We start from the raw sequence: 24380 nt of genomic DNA on the forward strand, positions 1-24380 counted from the left end.
ATCAGACAAGTCAGACCTGTTCCAGATGCAATGGAACCGAAACAGAGGAATATCCTTGCTGTTGAGATACATGCAGAAAGGTAATACAACACTACATGTATATCAAAATGGAGGCCAAAAAGGTTGAAGGAGTTATGTGATTCTTAGCCAGTGGCAGACTAATATCTTGTACTTGATGATACAATGTAATACACAAAAGTATTACTAAGGCTTGACATCACACGCGCCTGATTCATGTGTACACTCATAAGAGCATGACTTGACTAGGTGTATATAATCACTATTTTTTTATTTTTTTATTGTATGTCTATGCTCGGTTTAAAAGGGCAAGAATGAACAATAAAGATTATTGATATATGGGTAGCACTGAAAATGTTTATTCCTCATGCGTTTTGATACAGCGACGGCTAAATCCATACAATCCTACAAATGTACATTTTTACCATTCCGAAGAAGCGAGAAGAAGCCATGTGCTAGACTACAATACTCATACCAGCATGTGTATATTGTCTATAAAACTTTACTCTATACCCGGCTAATTTCTCTGGCATGCCATTCTCCCAAACTCAAACATTTTATTATTTTTTCAGTGACCCAATGAGTATGGTAGAGAGTAGCGATACCATACTATACAGTCACCTATTTTCAGTAGTAACCTGCTTGACTACTATTTGAATAGTGTCAGTAGTCATGTGGTTAGCAACCCTGCCTTTGGACCAAGAGGTTGGGAGTTTGAATCCCGGCTGTGTCGCTCACCCGACATGCACACTACTGGAAAAGGTTGCAGTCCTTGCGACAGACGTTAAGCCATGGTCCACTGGTCATTGTACTTGGGGGAATTTCCCCGGTACAATGAGCATTTAAATACTGTACATAGCATCTGTCTTCTCTGTCACGACCAGTGGGAGGTTAGCTCTTCAGTGAGATAAACTGGTGGAGATCACTATCACTTATTTTTAGTTCATCATTCTCAAGTAATATTTCTTCCCATGTTTATCATATGGAAGATCATTTTGACAAGTCATGATGGCGCTTTGTACAAAAAGCATTGATCCACTGCATCTGTAAGATATAAGGCGTAATGCATTTGACGACGAATGAGGGGAAAAAATCAAACGTTAACCCAATAGAAATTGTTCTGGTTTAACCCCATGCACTTTTTCTTACCAAACAACTTACAAAAAATAAAACATTTCATATCAGTGAAGAAATGATAACCTTGAATTGAGCAATGAAACTTAAGACTCTAGAGTAGTGCTGTGTACTGGTACTGTGTACCGGTACGCAGCACTACTCTAGACTATGAAACTACGGACCTGTACCTAAACCTGTACCTGATGTTACGTTTAGGTACCCAGCACTACTCAATGAGCGCACACATTTCAACATTTTGTTTGATTAGAAGTACTGAACTGTACGTACCTGATAAATAACTACACTGTCCATCTGATGATCACATTCTCAGGTTGGCGGTCTATCATCACAGCTTGTATCTGTTTTAGATACCTAAAGTTTCGAAAAAATAATACATGAGCTTTTAAACTTAAAACAAGCACACAAAAAACTCTACATAGGATTTTTAGGTTTTGTGGAGGGAGTTCATTTGAGTGATGTTGAAGTTCACTTTTCTAAAACAAATAACCACACTAGTACAGCTTAGTTAGAGTTGGTCAGTTAGTCATTAGTAAAACCTAGCTACATGTAACTCCTCACACATGGTGATTCTGGATAATGGGTGCACAATGATTTGAATTTAAAAAGAGATTTTTCCTTAGAAATGATGGGAAATCTCGTTGTTATGGCATATTCATTGTAGACCGTCGTATGAACTTGATGTCATAGAATTTTCAAGCAGGCTGTGACAGAATGAAGCACCGAAAAGGATCTAATACACTTACATTTTCCGTAACAAGACAGCTGAATTGATCTGTACAATTATCCCAAGAATGTTCTTAGTTTGTGATCGTAAATGTTCCCCAAATGTACAACATATGTTTCCACTTAGTCTCTACCAGACTAACTACGCAGGCTATAGGGAGAATATTTGCCAGGGTTTTACTTACAGGATGGCAGATTGGACCCTCCACTTGCTCAACAGAATTCATTCCATCCTATAGACATATTCAACTACATACTAGAAGGAGACAACCCTTACTGTGTACAAATAGGTACTGAAGTAAATATATCAAAGAATATTCAAATCTAACAAGTTGAATTATCTATATACTTGCAGACTTGTAAGTAGGTTAACTCTTTTGCATCCAGTTGTTTCTTTGCATGTATAGTTGTAGAAGACCTTTTGAAAGTCGCTGTACTTTTGTTGTGTCAATAAAGATTGTTGTTGTTGTTGTTGTTGTATGTGACTTGAGGCCTACAGACCAACCTGTAAAGCTTCACCTCCTACTGCACCTTCTTCCTCTTCTTCTTTTCTTCTGTCAATCTCTCCTTCCTGTGGTTTTTCCTGTTCCTCTGTTGTTCCCTCCTAACATGGTGTAACGAAAGATCAGGAAATTTAGTATCAACATGTAAAAGTGGTTAAGAAATTACATGGCACGTATCCATAGCACCTATCCGTATCATATTTTTTCAACTCCTCCCCAATTCAGGCTTTTTTTAGCTAGGATTTATAGATGTCCCAAAAAAGGGGGGTGGACCAGACTTCCCAGATTGGCTCTTTGGATTAACAATTACCCAGTAGCTTTGCATGTCAATCAATTTCATGCTGTCCCAGTGTTTGGTATGAGGAAAAAAACAGCAGTCGCAGTGTATGTATGGAACGCATGTAGATATGCATGTAATTACCAGGGAAACAGGGCGTCATCTGGGAGTCCCCTGCAAAAATGTCATGTATAACTTCTTTGTTTTCTTAGTGTAGGGCGTCCAGAAGACAAGCTACTACTGTATAGCTAATAGCCCGCCCCTACTACTGTCCAATACAAAAAAATAAAGCATGCTTGTCGTTATGTCAGCAGGGCATCCTTTTTTATTACTAATTACCAGTTTGGTCAAACTATTTTCCACTTTAGTACAAAATGAAGTACATGTGTCTAAACACCTTCTGCTACTTTCTACAACTACAGTCTACAGCCATGGTCTGCTATAAATATCAGGCTTTAGCCTCAAGTAAGTTTCTTATCCACATATTACCATTTAAGCTTCAATAGAATGCTACCTTCTTTGAAGCTCAGACATTAAAAAGATGTTATTTTCTGGAGATTGAGCCTTACTCACTACTTCAGAATTGACATGTTTGAAGTTGGAAGCTGTTTAATTAAAAGCAGCGGGAGCCTATGAGGCATAGCTGTGTCAGAGTTAGATAAGGATTTTTGAAGTTGGAGAAGTTGTTTGTGTGATATACTGTAAACGCAGAAATGTTTGCGGTGGTTTTATGTTCACGGTTTTCGCAGTCAACTCTTTAGACTTAACAGCAAACTTAAAACCACCGCAAAAAGCGGTTCCTTTGTGTGACTGTAGTGCTACTATTGTTTCGAATGCGAACTTAAAAGTACTGCGAACACTCCATTTTTCCCTACCCAAAATCAAATCAACATGGCCTAAGGGTGGTTTATGGGTTAGACCATGTTGATTTAATAATAGGGATGACATCAATTTTCATCCGAAAATATATTGCCTGGAATTGCAAAACTATTTATCAATTATTTTGTGTAACTGATAGCAATGTATCCCAATGCAAATTTCAAAGTCAAAGAAAGTAGATGTGAAAGAACAAAAATCTATTATTCAGTCAATACCATACTGTGTGTTTATTCATTTGTTCATCCTTCCTGACCACTTAGATTTCATGATGAAGGCAATTTTTTTTTTACCACACCGTTTTTTTCTTCATTCGCACGCTCGCATCAAGTTTGGGGTTCCTAGAGGATGTCATCCATTTAACCAAATCAACATCGCCTTACCAAACAAACAAAAGTCAGATTCTGGGTCTGTTGCTTTATTTGCAGATTTTTTGTATGATTTACAGTGTAGTTGAAAACTTCTGTCTTTGTCAAAACTGACGAAAATTCATACACTAATGCCATCCATATAATCAAATCAACGTGGCTTAAGGGTGGTTTACCGGATACCAAAGAAACACCAAACAAACAAGCTGCTAGCTATATAGGGGGCCCAAACCTACACCACTTCTTTATTACATCACAAGCTATCTGCCACCAAAAAATCAAGACCATAGCACGTCCAGGTAAAAAGATACAAAAACCGAAGTTCTGCTACAGTACCAAGATCACATACCAGGGGGCCCAAAAATTATCTTGATGTTCGGTTTGACAACACCCGCCCACATACCAAATATCATCATAATACATCAATAGGTTCTTGAGTTATGCTGACTAGAGTAGTCCGGAAACACAAACAGACAAACAAACAGACAGACACAGCCCAAAAAAACTATATCTCCATTTTTCATGGAGATAACAAAATTCAGATTGTGGCATACCTCAGGGCCTGTTGCAGTCTGTAGCTGCTGCAGCATCTGACAGGCCTCCATGAGTTGCGACTGGAAGAAAAGCGACATCTCCTCTTGCATCTTCCTCACCTCCTCAGCCTCCCTCACCAGTGATGAGTACTCCTTCTTCACCTCCCCTAACCTCTGCACCAAGACGTCTTGAGGAACGTCCTGCAGATGGGTTAGGAATCGGGGCACTAAATTATACAGGGGTTTTTCTAGGAAAAAAACTGCAAGGGGAGCATTGCAATGGAGCAGAGTGACCAAGCGAGGGGATGGTGTGGAAGGGGGCTTCCACCCTTCGACAGCAATGGAGTTTTAGAGAATTCTAAGTTAAAATGGGGCCTTCTAAGGCTTTCTGAGGGGCAAAATTACTGTCACAGTTGAAGACTGAGGCCACATGTGACCTAGCAGCATCCCTGGTCAATCAGAATTACATGCTTGTCAGAGAATCTGCTCCTCATGGTTAGAGGGTGCATGGTCAAGGCATGGGAGCGCCCCGCCCCTGTTCCCGTCTTCAGATGAACCCCTGAAATACTGTACATGCAGAAATGTTCGCGGTAATTTTATGTTCCCGTTTTCGCGTTAAGCTTTTTTAAATGCATTTACAGTACTGGATGCATAATTAACAGCCTCCAGTTTAATTTGGGAATTCTAGTTTAACTTGGGGCTACCTCCCACATTTCTAGCCTCCGTTGCAGGCTTTCCCAATAGCGATTTTTCAACTTATCGGGTCTAGGTTCTTTGGCTGGGGGGCCGTATCTGCTTATGGCCCAGTATCTGCTTGGGATCCTGTAACCGCTGTGATCCTGTAACTGACAGCAGATAAGGCAGATAAGGCCCCCAAGCCAAAGAACCTGGACTCGATAAGTTGAATACTCGCTAGTGGGAAAGCCTGCAACGGAGGCTACCACATTTCAGCAATCTTAAACCCAAATAGCTTAATATCACATCTGGTGGGTGAAAATGGAGTTAAAGTAGTAGCCATTGATAACCCCCTGGGGATTAGCCCAATTCTGCAAAATTCTGGGAAGTGGAGCCAGAATTCTAGGAACTGGAGAATTGGGCTAATCCCCAGGGGGTCATCGATGGCTGCTACATATTTTTAACTTCATTTTCACCCACCAGATGTGATATTAAACTATTTGGGTTTAAGATTGCTGAAATGTGGGAGGTAGTCCTACCTTAAACTGGAATTCCCAAATTAAACTGGAGGCTGTTATATGCAATTTTGTGAACTACAATTGGAGCTGTGCACCTAATTCTTGACTGTAGGTGCACCAGTGCACCAGGATATTTGTGTAGTGTTTTGTAATTGTACACAAAGTATACAGCATAATATTGACCATTAAGTGTCCGTGAAAATCATAAAACCTTTGTTGAAAATTTTATAGTTGGCTGTACAATTTCAAATTCAAGCTCTGAATAGAAGCAGTAAGGTGTGTAACTTGGTTTTGCTGACTTTCTACTTTATTCTATTTTGTACACCTAATTAGCATTTGAAAATTAGGAAAACTCATTTATTTTATTAAATTGCAACAGGCAATAGTAGACATCCCAGGCAGCAATAGCTGATATTAGGAAAACTTCTGTACCTGATATGTATACAGGCCTGCTGCTTGCAGCTAAATACTGACGGCCCCAAATTGTTTTGTAAATCTTTTTGCAGCATTCTTTCTAGTGAGTTTCACATTCAAACACCTGCTTGTAGATCATTTACATACAGACACCTCTCTTTGTGTCAAAGGAAAGCTATACTTAGAAAATCATAATATCCTACTATACTGTGCTATATGTACCCCAAAGTCAAGCTTTTACTGGTTTCACATGAGTTTGTCATAGTTCAGGGATCTCCCACTGTTTGAAACTTCTCACCTGTTGATTGAATTATGTGATGTCAGGGATCTACATTTCCCAACCTGTATGATGAATAGTGCTTTTAAAGCTGGCTTTCCTGAGGATGGATTTCCAGGAACGTTGCCACGAATTTGAGGAAATGATGTCAGATAATACTTCAAAGCAAAGGAAATGGACTCTGGGCTTGCTGCATGGCAGCATTGTAAAATATAGGATATGGAATTACCAATACCTGAGGGGCAGCCTGGCACCTTTGAGCTGTCAATCAATTTGGATCAAGTTACTGAAGAGAATCAAACCTATTGATCTTCCTCAACTTGTAATCATCAAAGTCGTTAACATCCTGTCAAATGATCTGTTCCGTGCCGATGGGCAGGTGTCTAGGACAGATCTCGTTGTTTGCGACAGTTCATGTCTTTAATTTACATCTCCTTTTGGAGTTTGTACTTAGTTTTCAAGTTTTCAAGTTTGTACTTTTCAACTTCGAGGGAATAGACAAGTTAGCTGGCTTTGAATTCGGAAAATTCCTCGAAATCCATCCTTTAAAGGAGACCTAAACTCCAGAAAGAATTACATGTATTTTCAAAAGTTTTGGGAGAGTTTTAGAAATACTACTTTCAATTGTTTAATGTATGGCTCTTGATTTTTTTTCTCCAACTCCAAGTACCTTGAAACAAGACAATGATTTATGCGAAATTTTATGACGTCAGGATGAATCACAGGGTGACGACCCTTTTTACAAATTCGTCCCCCCTCCCAAACGATCCCATGTACAATGCTAATATTTTGATAAAAGATGCATAATACTAATAGTGATCTAGCTCGATAGAGGGCAGCTTCTTTTAAATAACTTTTGAAACTGATTTTTGGTAAATTTGTTTCAAGAATTTTACGGGTTTACTGGCTTTTGCAGCATCGTAATGCGTTTCCCTGTCGTAAGAAAAGTTCAGGTTCTAAACCACGCAAAAGTGTTCTTTTGTATGTCCATTCAAATGCAGTTTTGCCATAGTAGTACCTTAAAAACCCTGTTGTTGGAGTGGTAGCGGTGAAATTGGCATTTAGTGGTCGTCAAAAGACCCCAAATCGCCATTGGTTGCCTGTTTTCCACTTCTGGTGAAATACGGGTCAATGACCTCTGCATATACACGTACACACTATCTGATTCTGAGGGTATGCGAATGCAGAACGGTGTTCAGTCACGACACGAGAAGAGAAGACAGCCTTCCGAAGGGATAAAAGAGAATAGCCAAAGGCCTCACGTGGACACCACCAATAAGGTATTGAGGCCAAGCAATAATACTTCAAAGCAAAGTAAATGGATTCTTGGCCCCTTGCTTAACAAGATTGTAAAATATAAGATATGGAATAACCAAAACCCGAGGGGCAGCCTGGCACCTTTGAGTTGTTAATCAATTTGAATCAAGTTGATAGGGTGAATCAAACCTGTTGGTCTGATCTTACTCAGCTTGTTACCATCAAAAAGTCTTTAACATCCTGTTTTTCGATTTGTTCAGCGTCGATGGGCATAACAAATTTTGTTGCTTGGGACCAGGTATCTTTTATATGTCTTCTGTCAGACTCCCTTTTCAAGTTTGTACTTAATTTTCAAGTCTGTACTTAATTTTCAACTTTGTACTTAAGGGCAGTTGTTACAGTGGAACCTTCTCATTGAAAACAAGCATATAAGAAGCACTAAAACAACACCCTGTGAAAGTACTTACCCTAAGTTCAATCTCAAAAATTATTCTGCACCACATAGCCACAAGGATATACTTGATAACTATGCAAAGAAAACAGGCTGTTATCCAGCTCGAATGACGAGTACAGATCCCGGAAGTAAACGAACCTTACATTTGACCCAGATTTTCGCTGTATTCATCCGCTCAGGGCAGGTCTGACCAAACTACTCACATATGTTCTTACGCCAACTAATCTGGTGAACTCAACGAATTCTGACCAAAATAAGAAAGCTTAGACCCTACCTGTTCTTTCTAAACAAAAAAGTCTCCAGATTGGGCCAAAAGTTTCAAGGAAAATAAAGGTTTTCAAGGATTTAAGTTGGCACTACAAAGCTATTCCCATTTTGGCCTCCGCCGTGCATGTCCACTGTAACGTCTACCCTTAATTTTCAAGTTTTCACTTAACTACTTTGAAACTCTGGTTTGGACAAGCTTTTTAAAAATTCATCTTGCCTACAAGTACATAGAAAATCTACTGACCGAACCAACTTTTCATTGGCCTGAAATTCAAATGACATCTTTCTATGCATTTATACCTGCAGCAAGGAAATCCTTTTATTTTTCAGTGGTAAAACAGTGTATTTATTTTTCAGTGGTAACATTTCTGCATTCACCGTAATTATTAAGTTATGACGTCTTCAAATAATAATGCAGTACTGTTACTAAGCAAAATAAATGGACTCTAAGCTCCCTGCTTAACAACATTGTAAAATATCAGATATGGAATCACCAAAACCCGGGGGGCAGTGTGGCACCTTTGAGTTGCAATTTGATTTACACAAGAGAATCACCACACGTGAGTTACCATCGCATGCACAGTGATTCTCGTGTTAATCAAATAATGTCATGACCTTCAGTCTTAAACAGCTTGTTACCATCAAAGTCTTTTAATTTTATATCCTGTCAAATGATCTGTGCAGCGCCGATGGGCAAGTGTCAAGGACAGATTTTGTTGTTTAGGACAGCTCATATCTTTTACGTCTTCTGTCACACTCCTTTTCAAGTTTGTACTTGATTTTCAAGTTTGTACTCACTAGTAACTACTTTACATGGCTTGTACTCAATTTTAGACAAGCTTTTAAATTTTTCTAAAACCTTCCCTATAGGGCAAGTACATCAAAAAATCAACTGACCCGAAACAAGTTTTCACTGGCCCGAAATGCAAATGACATCTTTCTATGCATTTTTACTCTGCAGCAAGGAAATCCTTTAATTTTTCAGTAATAAAAAATATGTGACCAGTATCTACCTACATCTACCCTTGGAAAAATTGCATTTGCCCAATAGGGCCAAGAAGGGTTAGCCTGGAGTCCAGCCTTGTTAGCTTTGTCCCCCTCTCAACGTTCGCTAGCCACCAACAAACTATAGCTTGTTGGCAGCTAGCAGATGTTGGCCATGGGAGCGGGGCAAAGCTAACAAGGCTGGACTCCAGGCTACAGTATGGGTAGGACATGCACTTGCCTGACTGGCAATTTCACTTGCTCCAGGCAAGGACATTATCCTTGCTCCAGGCAATAGTGCCAACGAACTTGTCTAAGTCTAACCCCATGTACTTAACATAAGCAACTGGTGTGTTACGCTTTATGGAATTGGAAGTTCACCAGTAAAGCCCCTTTCTCACTGGACCCACGATACGTTGGTGACCTCACTGCGCCTGAGGGATTTGACAGCACGATCAACAAATTTCATTGACAAAAAGAACTTATCTTTTTACACTTTCTGTGTTTTGTTGCCTTTTTGGTAATACTTGTACTTGGACCTTTTGCATGATATTCCCATTATAAAGTCAAGGGTAACACAAATCCTATTTAGGACGCAGCGAGGTCACCAACGTGCCCAGTGAGAGGGGATCTATATGCAAACAAACACATTCTCAGCCGTACATTTTCCTGTCCTGCTGCCTGATCCTGTCCTTCACACTTCTCCAGAGCGAAGTCAGCCTCCAGTTGACTGGTCACACGCTCAATATCATCCTCTGTCTTCTGGAACTGAAAATGACATGTAAAATACCTGATTGGTCAGAATTCAATAGCCTAGTACTGTAAATGCATTTATGTTCGCGTGGTTTTAATTTCGCGGTAGGGAGAAAATGGAGCGTTCACGGTGGTACCCCCATGTCTACAATAGTAGACATGGGGGTAGGATGGCAAATCGTTTTCCAGTGCTGAACTTTGTCTTGCCGAGTTTTCTTAAATATTAAATTTTAAAATTCACTGGTTTTCCAGTGCTGAAGCCACTTTCCGCACTGGAACCGAGTGCTCAAAAAGGAGAGCGTGGCTTTTGTAGATTTTCAAGTGTTAACATCGCTGGAATCACGCACTGTTATGCCACTGTTATGCTTGCAATGTTCACAAGCTACCTTATTCCTTCACAATTTCCTTCACTTCCGTGAAAAATTTCTATGTTCCTGTCTTGAACGCCCCCCTCCCACAAGCCTGTGTAACACTGCCAATTTACAACATTTCCTGACAAAATCATAACTTGATTATGTACATACAGTAGGAGCTGGTAACAGTGGATTATATACAATACTAAAATCCTCACTGTGGCTTTAAAAACTTATATATTCCCACCATTTCTTCCAATTTGCTAACACTCTCATCCGCATCGAGAGCCGCCATTTTGTTGTTTGAAATGGATAACTATCGTGCGATTCGGGACAGACTGATTCGCATCACGGGTTTCATGCATCTATCATACTGTCCTGTTTAATAGATGTTATGAAAAGTCGCAGTCTTTAACTAATTACTATTCCATGTAACTTGGGAGGATGCAAATGTAATTTGTTCGTTTTCAATCAACAGTTCAACACACCACAATGCTGTTTTTAACTGTCATGCTGTGTACTCTTGTAAGCCTTAAAATAAACCACACGTTCTGGCAATCGTGGCCTGGAAAGACGTGTACAATAAAAAAGGTTCGTTTTCAATCAACAGTTCAACACACCACAATGCTGTATTAAACTATCATGCTGTGTACTATTGTAAGAAATACTTAAGAAACCACATGTCTGGCAATCGTGGCCAGTTCTAGCGTTACATGTTCGTTTTCAATCAACAGTTCAATACACAATGCTGTATTAAATTGTCATGCTGTGTAACGTTACTCTTGTAAGAAATACTTAGTTAAAGAAACCCGCGGCATGTCCTGGCAATCGTGGTGCTGTACTCGAAACTGTCATGCTGTGTAGTGTCTGCCACTAAGTGCCGGCATGCCGCGATGATAGACAGGATGGACACAAAAGTCGCCATATAACGTTAACGTTATATTCATTCATTCCCTGTGACAGGATAGACCACAGATTCACAGATACTGAGGGAATCAAGTGCAATGAACGAAGGATCTGTCCATGGTACTACAACGCCTTCCAGAGGCATACACGTCCGGTGTCAAGCCCCTGCCAAATATTTGTCCCAACATTTTATGGTGTTTATAGGACTTATAGGGACACTTTATAGCCTGGATGCCAGACCGCTGCGGTCGGCGCTAATCCTTCGGCCTGGGAAGCAACTTGCGCCGCCACCACAGATAGCACACTAATTAACTCTCTAAAGCGCCGGGTGCCAACTCTATCCCCTACCAGCCTTCCCCGGCCTAAAGGGGTTATCGGCTCGCATCGCACGAATGGTCTGGTATCCAGGCTAGACACTTGATCCATACTTTCTAGGACTTATACCGCCTGAAAAAGTCGCTTTAGGTCCCATTCACGCCATTTCATGCCATTCAAGAAAGGTGGCAGCCAAAACGAAAACCTGACAAAACTTTTAGAAAACCCGATTAAAACGCCTGAAAAGACGTCCAAACCAGCCGGGGCCTAACCTCTGCTTGGAGAATACTCTAATGTCGGTTAGAATTAGATGGCTTCTGTTCGCCTAGGGTAAGCGGGTGGGTTATTCATCTAGGTCTTCCTACACTCATTTACTACAGACTGACAGAAATAAAACTTTCAGTTGATCAAAAATGGGTCTAGAAAATAATCAGCTGCTCGCGTATACAGGACCCCAAATTACCACTATGTAATCAAATTGACACCTCTCTCTGATCGAGCAACTGTAAAACAGAAACCGTTCAAAAGTTCAGCGACAAACAGAAACCGTTCAAAAGGTCAGTGACACACAGAGACCGTTCAAAAGTTTAGTGATATATGTAATATGATACATGTGACATTTCAGCTAATTGCAGTGACAGGAAGCGTGTGCCATTAAAGTGACGAGCTCCACAAATTAACAAAAAGCGTCAGCTTACGAGGAAATGCTACCACCACGCTTCGTGAGCGGGTCTTGTGAAAGCCCATAAGCACAACCGCCTGCTGCACGATAATTGTAAATGTATATACGCCTTTGTTTGAGCCTGTAAATTGGCAATTAAAGTGACGAGCTTCAAAAACGAAAAGCGTCAGACAGACGTACATGTCTACGAAGGTGCCATGTCACGCCTTTGTTCGTGAGTTAGTGGCCATAGGCTTTGAGACTTTTAGACTTTATTTAGAAAAATCATTAGCGGTGTGCCCGAAACCTACTTCACTAGATTATGTAAACTGGAAAGTCATGTCATCATCTTACATTTGCGTCCTGCAATATAACACTTATAAATCCAGCACAGAAAGTTTGGAAACTCAATTTCAGTCGATCATATTTGCGTGTGAAGACTTTCATCAATTGCATGGCATTAGGTATCATTGGAGAGGTTGTTTATTGCCCTATATATACATTTCAATAATCAAAGATATCCGATGGTAAGGATACCAGGTAGTAAAGGTAAGGTGAGGTCAAATTTGGGTTTCCAAGTTTTTGAGCAGAGTGGAATTCATAAATAATTCCCAGTAAAAATTATCAAAAGCCTTCAACCTGGCATTGGTTTGGCTGTTCAGCACACTCAGCCAGGGCTTCCCAACTACCATGTTGCTTTTACAAAGGGCTAGTCCTGCTGACAAAGACAAGACATTACAATAGAATTTTGACATGGACAGCATATCGAGCTATAACAATATTCTACATGTACATAGCAAAAACCTATTGTATACAAATGACACGCCATATATATATTCTTACTTTGGTTGTGACAAAAAGGGAATATACACAGCTTTACAGATACTCGCTGCAGCAGGTGCAACCATGCAATAGGGAAAATTGGTTTAAACTCCCGTCGGTGGTACTGAAACGCCTTCCAGTACCATGCAATGTCCGATAAGGCCTAAGAGAAAATGTTGTTTTACGGTTACGATCCTTAAAATCGTCCATCTCATTTGCATACCCTCTCAGATACATACAACCAAACGTTTTGAAGACGTTTTAACATAACTTCCCGACTGATTTATCACATTAAAACTATCTCATTTCAACCAAAACGAAAAGGACCCACAGAATCGTCAGAAAATCATAGAAGATTGCAACTTTGAAACTTGTTTCATATAAGCTTTAAAGAACGCGATACAACTGTCGAGAAAAGCAGGACTGACCCGGTATGCTAGGACAAATTGGGGACAATACAGGCTCACGCCTTCTCTCCCGTCACACGGCCGGGCCCGATTTCTAAACACGTAACACACACTGTTAAACAGAAACCGTTCAAACGTTCAGTGACATATGTATGACATTTCAGCTAATTACAATAGCAGGAAGCGTGTGTCTTTGAAGTGACCAGCTCCACAAATCAACAAAAAGCGTCAGCTTACGAGGAAATGCTACCACAACGCTTCGTGAGCGGGTCTTGTAAACGCCCATAGGCACAACCGCCTACTGCACGATAAATACGCCTACATCAGTATGAGCTTGTAAATTGGCAATTAAAGTGACGAGCTAGCTTCTGAAAACGAAAAGCGTCAGACAGACGTACATGACTACGAAGGTGCCATGTCACGCCTTTGTTCGTGAGTAAGTGGCCATAGGCTTTGAGACTTTTAGAATTTATTTAGAAAAATCATTAGCGGTGTGCCCGAGGCCTACTTCACTAGATTATATAAACTGGAAAGTCAGGTCATCATCTTACATTTGCTTCCTGCAATATAACACTTATAAATCCAGCACAGAAAGTTTGGAAACTCAACTTCAGTTGATCATATTTGCGTGTGAAGACTTTCATCAATTGCATTGCATCATGTATCATTGGAGGGGTTGTTTATTTCCCTATACATTTCAAATATATCCGATGGTAAGGATACCAGGTAGTAAAAGTGAGGTGAGGTGATTGATCAAATTTAGGTTTCCAAAGTTCTTTGTGCTGAGTGGAATTCATGAATAATTCCCAGTAAACATTATCAAAAGCCTTCAACCTGGCGCCATTGGAAAAACATATATACAGCTTATCATACAGACACACTTTTATTATTTATTCTTTATCTAATGGTTTGGCTGTGCAGGGCTTCCTAACTACTCCTGTTAACAAAGACAAGTCATACAATGGAATTTTGACATGGACATCATATCGAGCTATAACAATATTCTAAGTACATGTACATAAAGTACATAAATTATTGTATATAGATGACGCAATATATATATTCTTTCTTTGGTTGTGACCAAAAGGGAATATACACAGGTGTACAGATACTCGGTGAATCAGGTAAGACAAGGGATCATCGTTTAAACTCCCGCCCATGGTACTGAAACGCCTTCCAGTACCAGGCAATTTCAGGTAAGGCCAAAGAGAAAATGTTGTTTTTACGGTTACGATCCTGAAAATATTAGAGTCGGTAGATAACGTTAGGGATTCTCTTTTTTTCTGTTTCTTTTTTTTTTCTTCTTTTAGATATCGTTCAAAGTGATCCATCCAACAAATACAGTTAATCAATGCAAAATGTAAGAAAAAAAATGCTCAATGACACTTGCATTCTAAATATCATATTGTAATCATACAGAAGTACAATTACACATTTTTATATCAACTGTTCAAAAATATGTGTGAAATGAAAATTTGCAAGCCTACTTTGAATTCTGTTTTGGTTCATCACTTTGATATCAGGTCGTTAATTTTCCATGCGTCGTTTCTGTCAGTTTATGTAACATGAGTTAATGAGCAGGACCTTGTATAAGCTGATTCTCCTCGGGGCGAAGCGAAACTGTTTTCTGTCAAATTTGAGGATCTGAGAAGACCACCGACAGTTTGGGGATCCTTATATAATTACATGAAGGTAGGTAGGTACATTACATCTAATCACTGCCACAGGGTGGAATCATGGGGTGGAGCTGTTGCAGACGAGCGAAGCTATGTGAATCAAATGTCGAGAATACAGAACTTCTCAGAAGGCAGATGTTCGAACCCCACTAGAGTACGGTTAGCCTAATCACGCTCCTAGCGGCCGGCCTCTCCAGGATCCACTAGCCTGCTAGCAAACAAGGCTGGACTCCAGGCTAACACAGCCCTGAGTCGACTCTGAAAACTTGTGTGTGAATCGAGCCTAAAAATAGGATATTGGGACCTGGACAATATCTTGCAAATGTGACTACTTTGTGGATCTTCTCTTTGTTCCTACTACAAATTGTACGATAATGTGTTCAACTCAGGATGTCATTGCCCATGTAAACGGGACATTTTGCACCTTCATGGATCACATGATTTAAAGTACTTAATCAGTGTCCCACCATATATGCAAATGTTAAATTCTTTGTTTAATTTGTTAGTTTGGCAGGGGAATTTTTGATTTGCGCTTTCAGAAAGCTAAATAGGACCAGAAAACTACATAGGACCCGCAATTAATAATGATTGTAGAAATCTATTTGCCCGTTTTTGTATAAATCATACCTTTCTTAGTTTGATATTGATATTAATTCATTTCCTGTTTGATGGGGGTGCTGATATGTTGACTCAAATCGAGTGCGTCATCAACTTGTTTATTTCTTCATTTCTGCTTGGCTATGATTTTAGAAATATCTGTAATGACGTTGTACAATGACGATGTTCCCATCGACTAGCTTAAAGGAAGACATCTGGGTTTGTAGATAAGAGGCTAGCTGATACCTTCTTTCACAAACAGATGATACCTCAGATCTCTCTAGCAGAATACCCAGTTTAAAGAGCAAATGAAAATTTACATGGATTTTGCACGTGATAATCACTTCAGACCAAACGTGTGATAGTTTCGATCTACCAGACTAACTACGCTAGCCTGGTCACCAGCCTCTACGGGTCGGCTTATGGGTGTTTTACCGGGCCCGGTCTACTACTGTCAAATCCCACCGCTGCCACCAGTGTAATGAAAATGCATGACTCATTTTGTGCATATTTCATCACGTTTTTCTGCCAGCCTGTCTTCTTAGCTGGCATATAGAGTTTCGGCTCGAACCAAGTAGATGTAGGTTGCTCGAACTCTAATTAAGTCAAGCCTGTAAACTCACCCCCCCGAGCGGGCTCATCTGTGTGGGCGGGCGGGCACAACTCCCAGTGCCTTAGATATACCGGGGAGATCCCGGTGGCATGGTTTCTAGGCTAAACGACGCCGGCTATAGGGAGAATATTTGACAGAAGTTTGAGTTTGGCCACCATAGGTTTTCATTTGCTCGGAGTGGAGATGTTAACCTTACCGTGGACTGACTCTATTGGCCAACTAATTATTACCTTCGCTGAGAAGGTTATGTTTTGCACAGCGTTCGTGTGTGTGTCTGTTTGCTGTGAACACGATAACACGAGAATGCCTGGATGGATTATTTTCATATTTGGCTGGTAGATAGGTCTTTGTGGGATCTCGAAATTGTCAGATTTTGGGCCCAAGTCTACGATCGATATCTGTACCCCCGTACATGCCGTAGGAAGGCCTGGTGGAGGCTGAACGTGTGTCACGTTGTGCGCGGAAAGAGCATGGAGGAATCGAACCCCCACATGACAAAAGCCATGCCGCCAGTATGCTTTTCAAACCCAGTGCACAACGGGCACGGTCGTCGATGTAAGCAAAAGAAAAGATAAACACCCTTACAACAGCATTAGCTTACGCCTATAAAACTCTTCTAGAATGGGCTGTGCTAGCCTCTACCAGGCTTAACAGGTCGCTGGACAAATAGTAGAAATTCGCCAAATAGACAGATAACATACCAGAGGAGTTAGCTGGCCATGGAGTACAGTCTGCGACCTAGGAAAAACTGTCTATTTGGCGAGTATTTTTTAAGCGACCTGTAGAGCCTTGTAGAGACTAGGGCTGTGCAACTAAATAGATTCACAGCTTCAGCGCTCACGTTTCTTTTCGCCTGCTTTCTACAAATCTAGGTCAACATGGTCAGCATGGCAAGAAAATACCGAAAATGGAAAAGTGAATAAGTCTGTAGGGAATGTCATCCATACAATGTGCCTGCTGTGTGCTACTTTGTACGGTGGGATATTATTCTTAGACTTCTTAGGCCATGTTATTCTTGACGTTAGTGATTCCGTCTGTCAAACCGTGGTTCTCCTTTAGAAACCTTAATCACTTAAGGTGATTGAATCACTTACGGTGATTGAAAAGGATGTGAGCCTTGAAGATTATGAACTCTTTTATGCTCACCGAGACTAAATTGAACTGTCAAACCGTGTGGAAAACATAAAACGATCGCTGCATATTGGTGGAAGCCCCTGTACTGTAAACAGAGGCAAGGCAAGAATTGTGTGGCGTCGCGTATTGGTAGGGCGTGTTACCCAGAACCCAGAGGTCCTGGGTTTCAATCCGAGGTCCCCCGACTTGTCCCGTTGACGTTCTGTCCTCGGGAAAGGCACTTAACACGTATTTCCTCACTTCACTCAGGTGAAAATAAGTACCAAAGTCCGGTTAGTGACGCCCCCCGGATAGGACTTTAAATGGAGGTCCTGTCTTTGAGGAGAGCCACACTTCGAGTACGTAGAAGAACCCACGACACTTATCGTAGAGAGTGTATACTTCCCGGTGTAAATCTGTTAGGATATGCAGGTTGTAGTCTTCCGTACAAACCTGGTGTGTTACGCCATGAGTCGGTTTACCGGGTATACAATGCAAACTAAAGCGACGAGAATTGTAGACATATAAGTCACAAGAAATAGTCATTCCAACAAATACTCGTACGCTAACGTTTTTTATAAACCCAATGTTTGTATGATAAGAATTAGTGCTCGCCCACTGGCGATAGAAAAGGGACGTTATAAAATGCCACCGACTCAAGAGAGACTGGGCAAGTGTTGTACAATGGACTCAAATTCATTTCATTTGTAAATGCCCTCATTATGAGGCTAGAAATAAATAAACAGGTTCTTGAAAACAGTTACCACAATCTCGTCGGCGTTTCATCTTCTGGAAAACCTCCAAAATACGTTTCTACTGACGTCACAAAACCCTCTTATCATTATCATATTTATATTAAAAGCGTGGGACAACTGCCTCTAAAAAAAAGCACCCTCCCTCCTCATAAGTAATGTACGTAGAAATATCAGATCGATCTATAGATGTTATTGCCATTTTACGTTACTGTATTTGAGTGTTCCCTTGCAATCGGCCTCCGCGCAGAGTTTGCGAATAAAGTTTTTTCCAGTGCGGACAATGAAGTCCATGCTTTTTTAACGATGAGACCAGTCTGAAAATCTTCAGCAAGCACCATTTTGCTGTTTTCTATATAAAATAAATACGACCGACGCTACCACTACACGTTGTTAAATATTCACCAAAAACATTAAGATAGCTTAAAAGCGCCACCTAGTGGTCGTTGCAGCCGGTTCTGCGGCATTGTTCTGAAACAAAGCGTCATTGTTCATACCGAACTACTAGTAGTACTACACTGATGAACCTATCGAAGAACGTAATTTTCGTTGCGAAGGTTCTTAATACCGAACCTAAGAGCTCGTAATATGGTACGTTATATACTGAAGTACAAAAATCAACTGTTGGCCTGTCATAGGGGAAACTTTGTGTTTCCGGTTGCGATCCTTTTTTTATTTCTTACTTCTTTTTTTTACATCACGACGCACGCAAACCGTAATGCACACCTAATAAGGTCGATATTAAGATACATCCCTTTAAACGATTTTAATTTGGGGTATAACAAAATCAAAAGGAAGATAGACTCTTAGCCTGTGTTTACACAAGCTCTCGCTGGCGGAGGTTAATGACGCCCTCCCCGATATCTGTCGGGACGGCCGCTAGGAGCGCGATTTAGTCAGGCTAGATAGACTCCCTGTTGTTCTCATGTCCTCAAACATGCCTGTCCGCTCTACTGGTCAATGTTTATACCTGTAGCGACACGGCAGCCGTTACTTGCATTACGTCTTTGGTTGCCAAAATAAAGCCAATGCAACTTCGTATGCAATTAAGCTGGTCCTACTAGTACCGTATCTTTAACACGGCAAATGATGTACTGTAATCACTAACCCATAACCTTAAACAAAAGCTTTAAAGTGAACGTAAATCGTTAACAGCGTAGTGGTCTTTTTTGGTTCTCTGGAAATTGTTTTTCCTTGACGTAACAAAAACGTATAGGGTAGGATACAGTTAATTTATTGGCATAACCACTCAGAATGAAGTCCGTAGCTCAGCGGCAACGCGTTCGAGTTCAAATCCGAAGATGTAGGTTTGTTTCCCGCCCATGGAATTTTCTTTCCTTTAAAGGAAAGCTACACAAAAAATTGAAAATCTTTCTATGCTATGCTTAATATATTTCAAAGTCAAATTCTTACTTCAAGTTTGTTTCACATAAGTCCGTCATAGTTCTGGGATTTTCCACAGTTTGCAACTTATTCCGTGCTGACGCCTTCTCACCTGATAATTGAATTATATGACGTCAGCGTTTCAAATTTTTCACCTGATGATTGTATTATATGACGTCAGTGTTCTAAAATTCAATCATCAGGTGAAAAATTTGAAACACTGACGTCATATAATTCAATTATCAGGTGAGAAGGCGTCAGCACGGCATGAGTTGTGGAAAATCCCAGAACTATGACGGGCTTATGTGAAACAACTTGAAGTAAGAATATGACTTTGGAATATATCAAGCATAGCATAGAAGGATTTTCAATTTTTTGTGTAGCTTTCCTTTAAGTATCCATTTGATAAAAAGTTACTGTAAATGCATCTAAGTTCGTTTGAGTATTTTCTTTCATTCATCCCTGACGTCACGTCATTGGTAAGCGTTTGAACGACCCTAGAATGCGGTAGCCTTGGTTACATGGATGACATCCTCTAGGAACTGCCAAAAAAATCAAAAAGGTTGGCCCCCGAAAAAGTTCACTTCATTATGAAATTTGAGCGGTCGTGGAACTGGTTTGACATTAGTATCTGTTTTCCGATTTTTTTGCAATCTACGTTAGATATTTGCTCATTTTGCGACTTCTTTTTTATGATTTACAGTACAGTTGCAAACTTTGTGTTTTGGAAACGAACGAAAAGTAATGCGCTCGAGGATGTCATCCTTATAAGACTTATTATCAAGTCAGAATGGCCTAACTTCGAAGTCAAGCGTTCCGAAACCTACAGCCCCCCTATAATGGTAGCATAGGGGATGGGTGTGCGTTTTTGCTCCTTGTCAGCCTCAAAGGGTTGTAAAAACGCTCAGATATGGCGCCGACCGTTTCAAATGGTGACGCCCGTTTCAATTGGCGTTGTCGACTGCGCATCGATAACGGTTGTTTGCTGACGTAATGGTGCGCTATCGGTCCATTAGTATCAGCATTAAGTGTTATATGTGCCTTTTTCGTTACTAGTACTAGTTGGCCTAATCTTCTATCCAGATACCGGAAAATCTATCGATATTGAAAAACTCCAGAGACATCCTGACTATGCCCCCTAGCGACTTTCGCCAGTTTGACCATCGTCTTAAATGTATTCTTCATCATTCATAGACGTCTAATACTCCCTGGGCGGCTATCTTTCCGCTCTTTTCATCATTCAAAACAAGACTCGATACATGGACTGAAGAAAACCTTTTACCTCCATGAAAAATGGTGTTATATTTTGGGCAGCGGTTGTCTGTGTGTGTCTGTCTACTCGTCGCCAAGGTAACTCAAGAACAGTTGGATGAATTGGTTTCATATTCGGTGTGTTGGTAGGTTGTGACAACATTATTTATTAGATTTTGGGCCCCCTGGTGGCTTTCGTAGGTAATGCAATGGAAATTCCGCTTTTGATGTCTCGTGTTCTGGACAAGTTATAGTGAAGATTTTTGGGTGGTCTTGTGCTCGGGAACTGGAGGGGCATTTTCTGTTTAAACCCCTCAGAGGATACAACGGATTTTAAGACTTGGGGTATGTATGCAGCTTAGACAGTGATGTACACAATGAAATGATAAATACTTAACACTTGCATAATAAATGCGGGAGTTCTATCATAGTATGTCTTTTTGTCAATGTATTCTTTTGTCCTGGATATGCTATGATATGGATGTTTGGGCGGCAGATGACATGATAGTTGGTGAGTCTTTAATGTTCCTTAAAAGATCTAACTCATAACATTCATCAATATATTGATGAACCCTATAGGATTTGCTTGTCAGTTGCAACAATGCCAAATGCATGTCGAGAACTTGTGTATAGTATCTACGTGTGTATTAATGAATATAATTTTCTTCCGAGAAATTTTGTGCCAATGCCCAATGCGATGTATAATCGCCTTAACGCCATTGAGAGCTTATCAAACGACTTTATGTGGCAGAACAATTCTTATGTATTACTACGTGGAAAGAAATGAGAGTTGAGGGGGTCATCTGACAATTGCAAAAGGATTGACAACCAACCAACCAACCACGAACACACACAGCACTCATTCGATACAATAACATACTCGTCGCCCAAACTATATCGAAATTCGGTATTACTGGACTTGACTTCTATTGTACTTACATCACTAAAACAATTTTTCTCGGAATCAGCTCACTACACATACACACAAGTATTCACTCAACACACCTATCGCCTCTATTGATTTGTGTGCATGTAGGTATGCATGTGTTTCCTTTTGTTTAAAGTTTGTTAAGGGGGGGGGGGATTCCCTTTGAACATTTCATGACGATGCGCATATATGCAGACTGGTATCATATTACCATTTAGGAATGGAGTTAATTAACATGTGACATATATGTGCCCAATATTTGTGAGTGCATCAGTGATTGGTTTCTTATCATAAGTTAGCCGTTTGATGGTCAGTTTGAACGTTTTCGTTAATGTCAACGTTAAACTTGTTTTAATCCGTGATGCACACTTTGAATGCTTGATTGACTTCGTCCCCAGTGGTATTTCCCTTTATCGTTGCGCCCCATATCCATGCACAAATATCAATGTATTAAAAGTGATGAGAGACGAACTAAGAATGATCGTATGGACAGGACAGAGAACGGATGTATGAAATATAAACAGTACTTCCCTCTGGAGTTATTTCCATTCTACACCCCGCGATCAAACAGAGATCATTTTGTAATAATAATAATAATAATAATAAATGAAGGGGGATACAAGCTCAGTCACGTTTGGGACCGCATCCTTCTCACTGCAGCGCCACCTAGCGGTGGGAAGTAGAACCAGCCATTATTGCCCCGAGGAAGGTAGCAGCAGTACGACCTAAAGGTTGGCAGGTTAATATTTTTGGTTGTGCAACGAAGAGCTGTATTATCCGTCAGCTGTTTTGGATCGCAAACCCACGGGACTTTTTGGGGTGGCAAACGCTGTTGTTAGGGTTCGGTTATTCCAATGACGAGTCTCGTATAAATTTTACGTATTTCCTAATACTGTTTCATTTGGAAGCGGATTCTGAAGACGCCACGTCAAAGCCCTAAAAGGTAGCACTTTGTTGGCCATTTGGAACAGCGTTTAAAAAAACGTAACGCTTAAAAAAGTTACCTGCACAGCATAGCCATGAATGGCGAATCTTAACGATGAAACGTATAGCCTCTATAAAACGCAACCTATGTGATATAGACAAATATGTCTAGAAAGGCGCGCACGCTTCGAAACAATGTGGTGAAATTCGACGGACTGATCAGCAACTACCACACTTCCCATTTAGTTACTTTAGAGTAAGAATCTTGACAATAAGCGTAGAGACAATATACAAACGGTACATCAGGGCCCATTGACCCGTGACGACGGCAGGTATCGACTTCATAGCCTCCTGATACCGTAATAGAGGAACGGCAGCTTCTCACTTCATGGAAACAAAATCTTCGACTATCGTTTGAAAGCTTTTAAACATTGTGAATGAGGGATTTTTTTTTCAATTACCGAGCCATTGCCTCTGGAATCCCAGAGCTGTTCGCTCTCTCATAGTCAAGTGTTCCCAAAATGTTTGATTTTCTATACTTAAATCCCTATATGCCCCCAGTCCTACTTTAATAGACGTACCTGGTTGATGATGTTGATGGCAATGCCAAATTGCCTGTTCTTCACGTTGCACTGCCCCGTCCTTCCGTCAAGCGAACAGCGACAGATGTCTTCTGACGACACTTAGAAGCAAACTTGAAATGTTCATCACCATAGAATTCTCCTGACAATTTCACACTCGAAGTAGAAAGTCACTCATTTCCATCAATACAGAATTCAATCCTCTTCTTTCTTGCACGTCCAACACTGGTGATCTTCAAACTGGATCTTCCGTTATTGAATCCGAGGCTTTGCTTAATTTCATAATTGTTGCTGGCTGTGTACATCTTAAAGAACCTACCGGTGCTACAAAATGGTCATTGCAAATTCACATAAATGTATAAAGACAAGGATCCTCACACACAATACAACTAACTTGAACAGGTACAAAAGAGCTATTCGAAACTGCTGCCTATTTGAATTTCAACATTAAAACTAAGAACGTCCTTATCAAGACACACTAAGTTCAGTGGATCCTGCATCAACACATAAAAGAACACTGAAATCGCTACACACAGTGCATTTAACAAATCATTTCAACACATCTTGCAGGCTAAAACAGCAAATAGTAGATTGCTCTTTCTACACGGTTGGTACTATTTGATGTTATGTGGATGCCCTTGAAAACTGGCATCACATTTAGAAGGCAGATAATGTTTATGATATAATTTTGTTGATCTGACTGATTAGGCTAAGGATGGGTTCTCTAATTTTCTACTTCGCAGCTATCTTAAACACTGCATGAAAACACATGAAGTAGAAGTTGAATTTACTTCAATAATAAATAACTCAAGAAGATCTCCAAGGAGTTGACATTTGACATTAAGAGCAGAAATATTCTCAGAAATAATCAAGCTATCTGACATGACATTAGATGAAGAAATTAGCCAATGAGAAACCAATCAGCAAACTGGAGAGAAAAGTACAACATTTTTTAACAAAGACAGGAAAGTTTAGACTCACCCTTAACTTCTTCTTTTTGATCTTGAGACGTTGCTTAGAACTGAAAAGCTGTGACTTCAAACTATCAAAGTTACAAAGTTCAG

The 24380-nt window shown here is 40.3% G+C and overlaps 1 protein-coding gene across 1 annotated transcript; it reads right to left on the reverse strand.

Moving 5' to 3' along the window:
* Window positions 1-355: 355 nt before the first annotated feature.
* On the reverse strand, window positions 356-10749 carry LOC136447570 (spindle and kinetochore-associated protein 2-like). The gene is made up of 6 exons (XM_066446568.1): window positions 10635-10749; window positions 9945-10049; window positions 4457-4636; window positions 2384-2482; window positions 1423-1506; window positions 356-1062 (listed from the first exon to the last, which is right to left on the reverse strand). The coding sequence occupies exons 1-5, from the start codon at window positions 10680-10682 to the stop codon at window positions 1462-1464; spliced, it is 477 nt and encodes a 158-aa protein (XP_066302665.1). The 5' UTR covers window positions 10683-10749; the 3' UTR covers window positions 356-1062; window positions 1423-1461.
* Window positions 10750-24380: the final 13631 nt, after the last annotated feature.

The sequence above is a fragment of the Branchiostoma lanceolatum genome, chromosome 13 (assembly GCF_035083965.1).
Source record: "Branchiostoma lanceolatum isolate klBraLanc5 chromosome 13, klBraLanc5.hap2, whole genome shotgun sequence".
NCBI lineage: Eukaryota > Metazoa > Chordata > Leptocardii > Amphioxiformes > Branchiostomatidae > Branchiostoma > Branchiostoma lanceolatum.

What these genes read in the sequence shown, in the direction of transcription:
- LOC136447570 (XM_066446568.1), bottom strand. Translation starts at nt 10,682, where the DNA reads ATGGCGGCTCTCGATGCGGATGAGAGTGTTAGCAAATTGGAAGAAATG. An exon ending in AGGCAGCAGGACAGGAAAAT is followed by an intron (nt 4,637 to 9,944) that starts GTACGGCTGAGA and finishes ACCCATCTGCAG; the next exon opens with GACGTTCCTCAAGACGTCTT. An exon ending in AGACTGCAACAGGCCCTGAG is followed by an intron (nt 2,483 to 4,456) that starts GTATGCCACAAT and finishes ACACCATGTTAG; the next exon opens with GAGGGAACAACAGAGGAACA.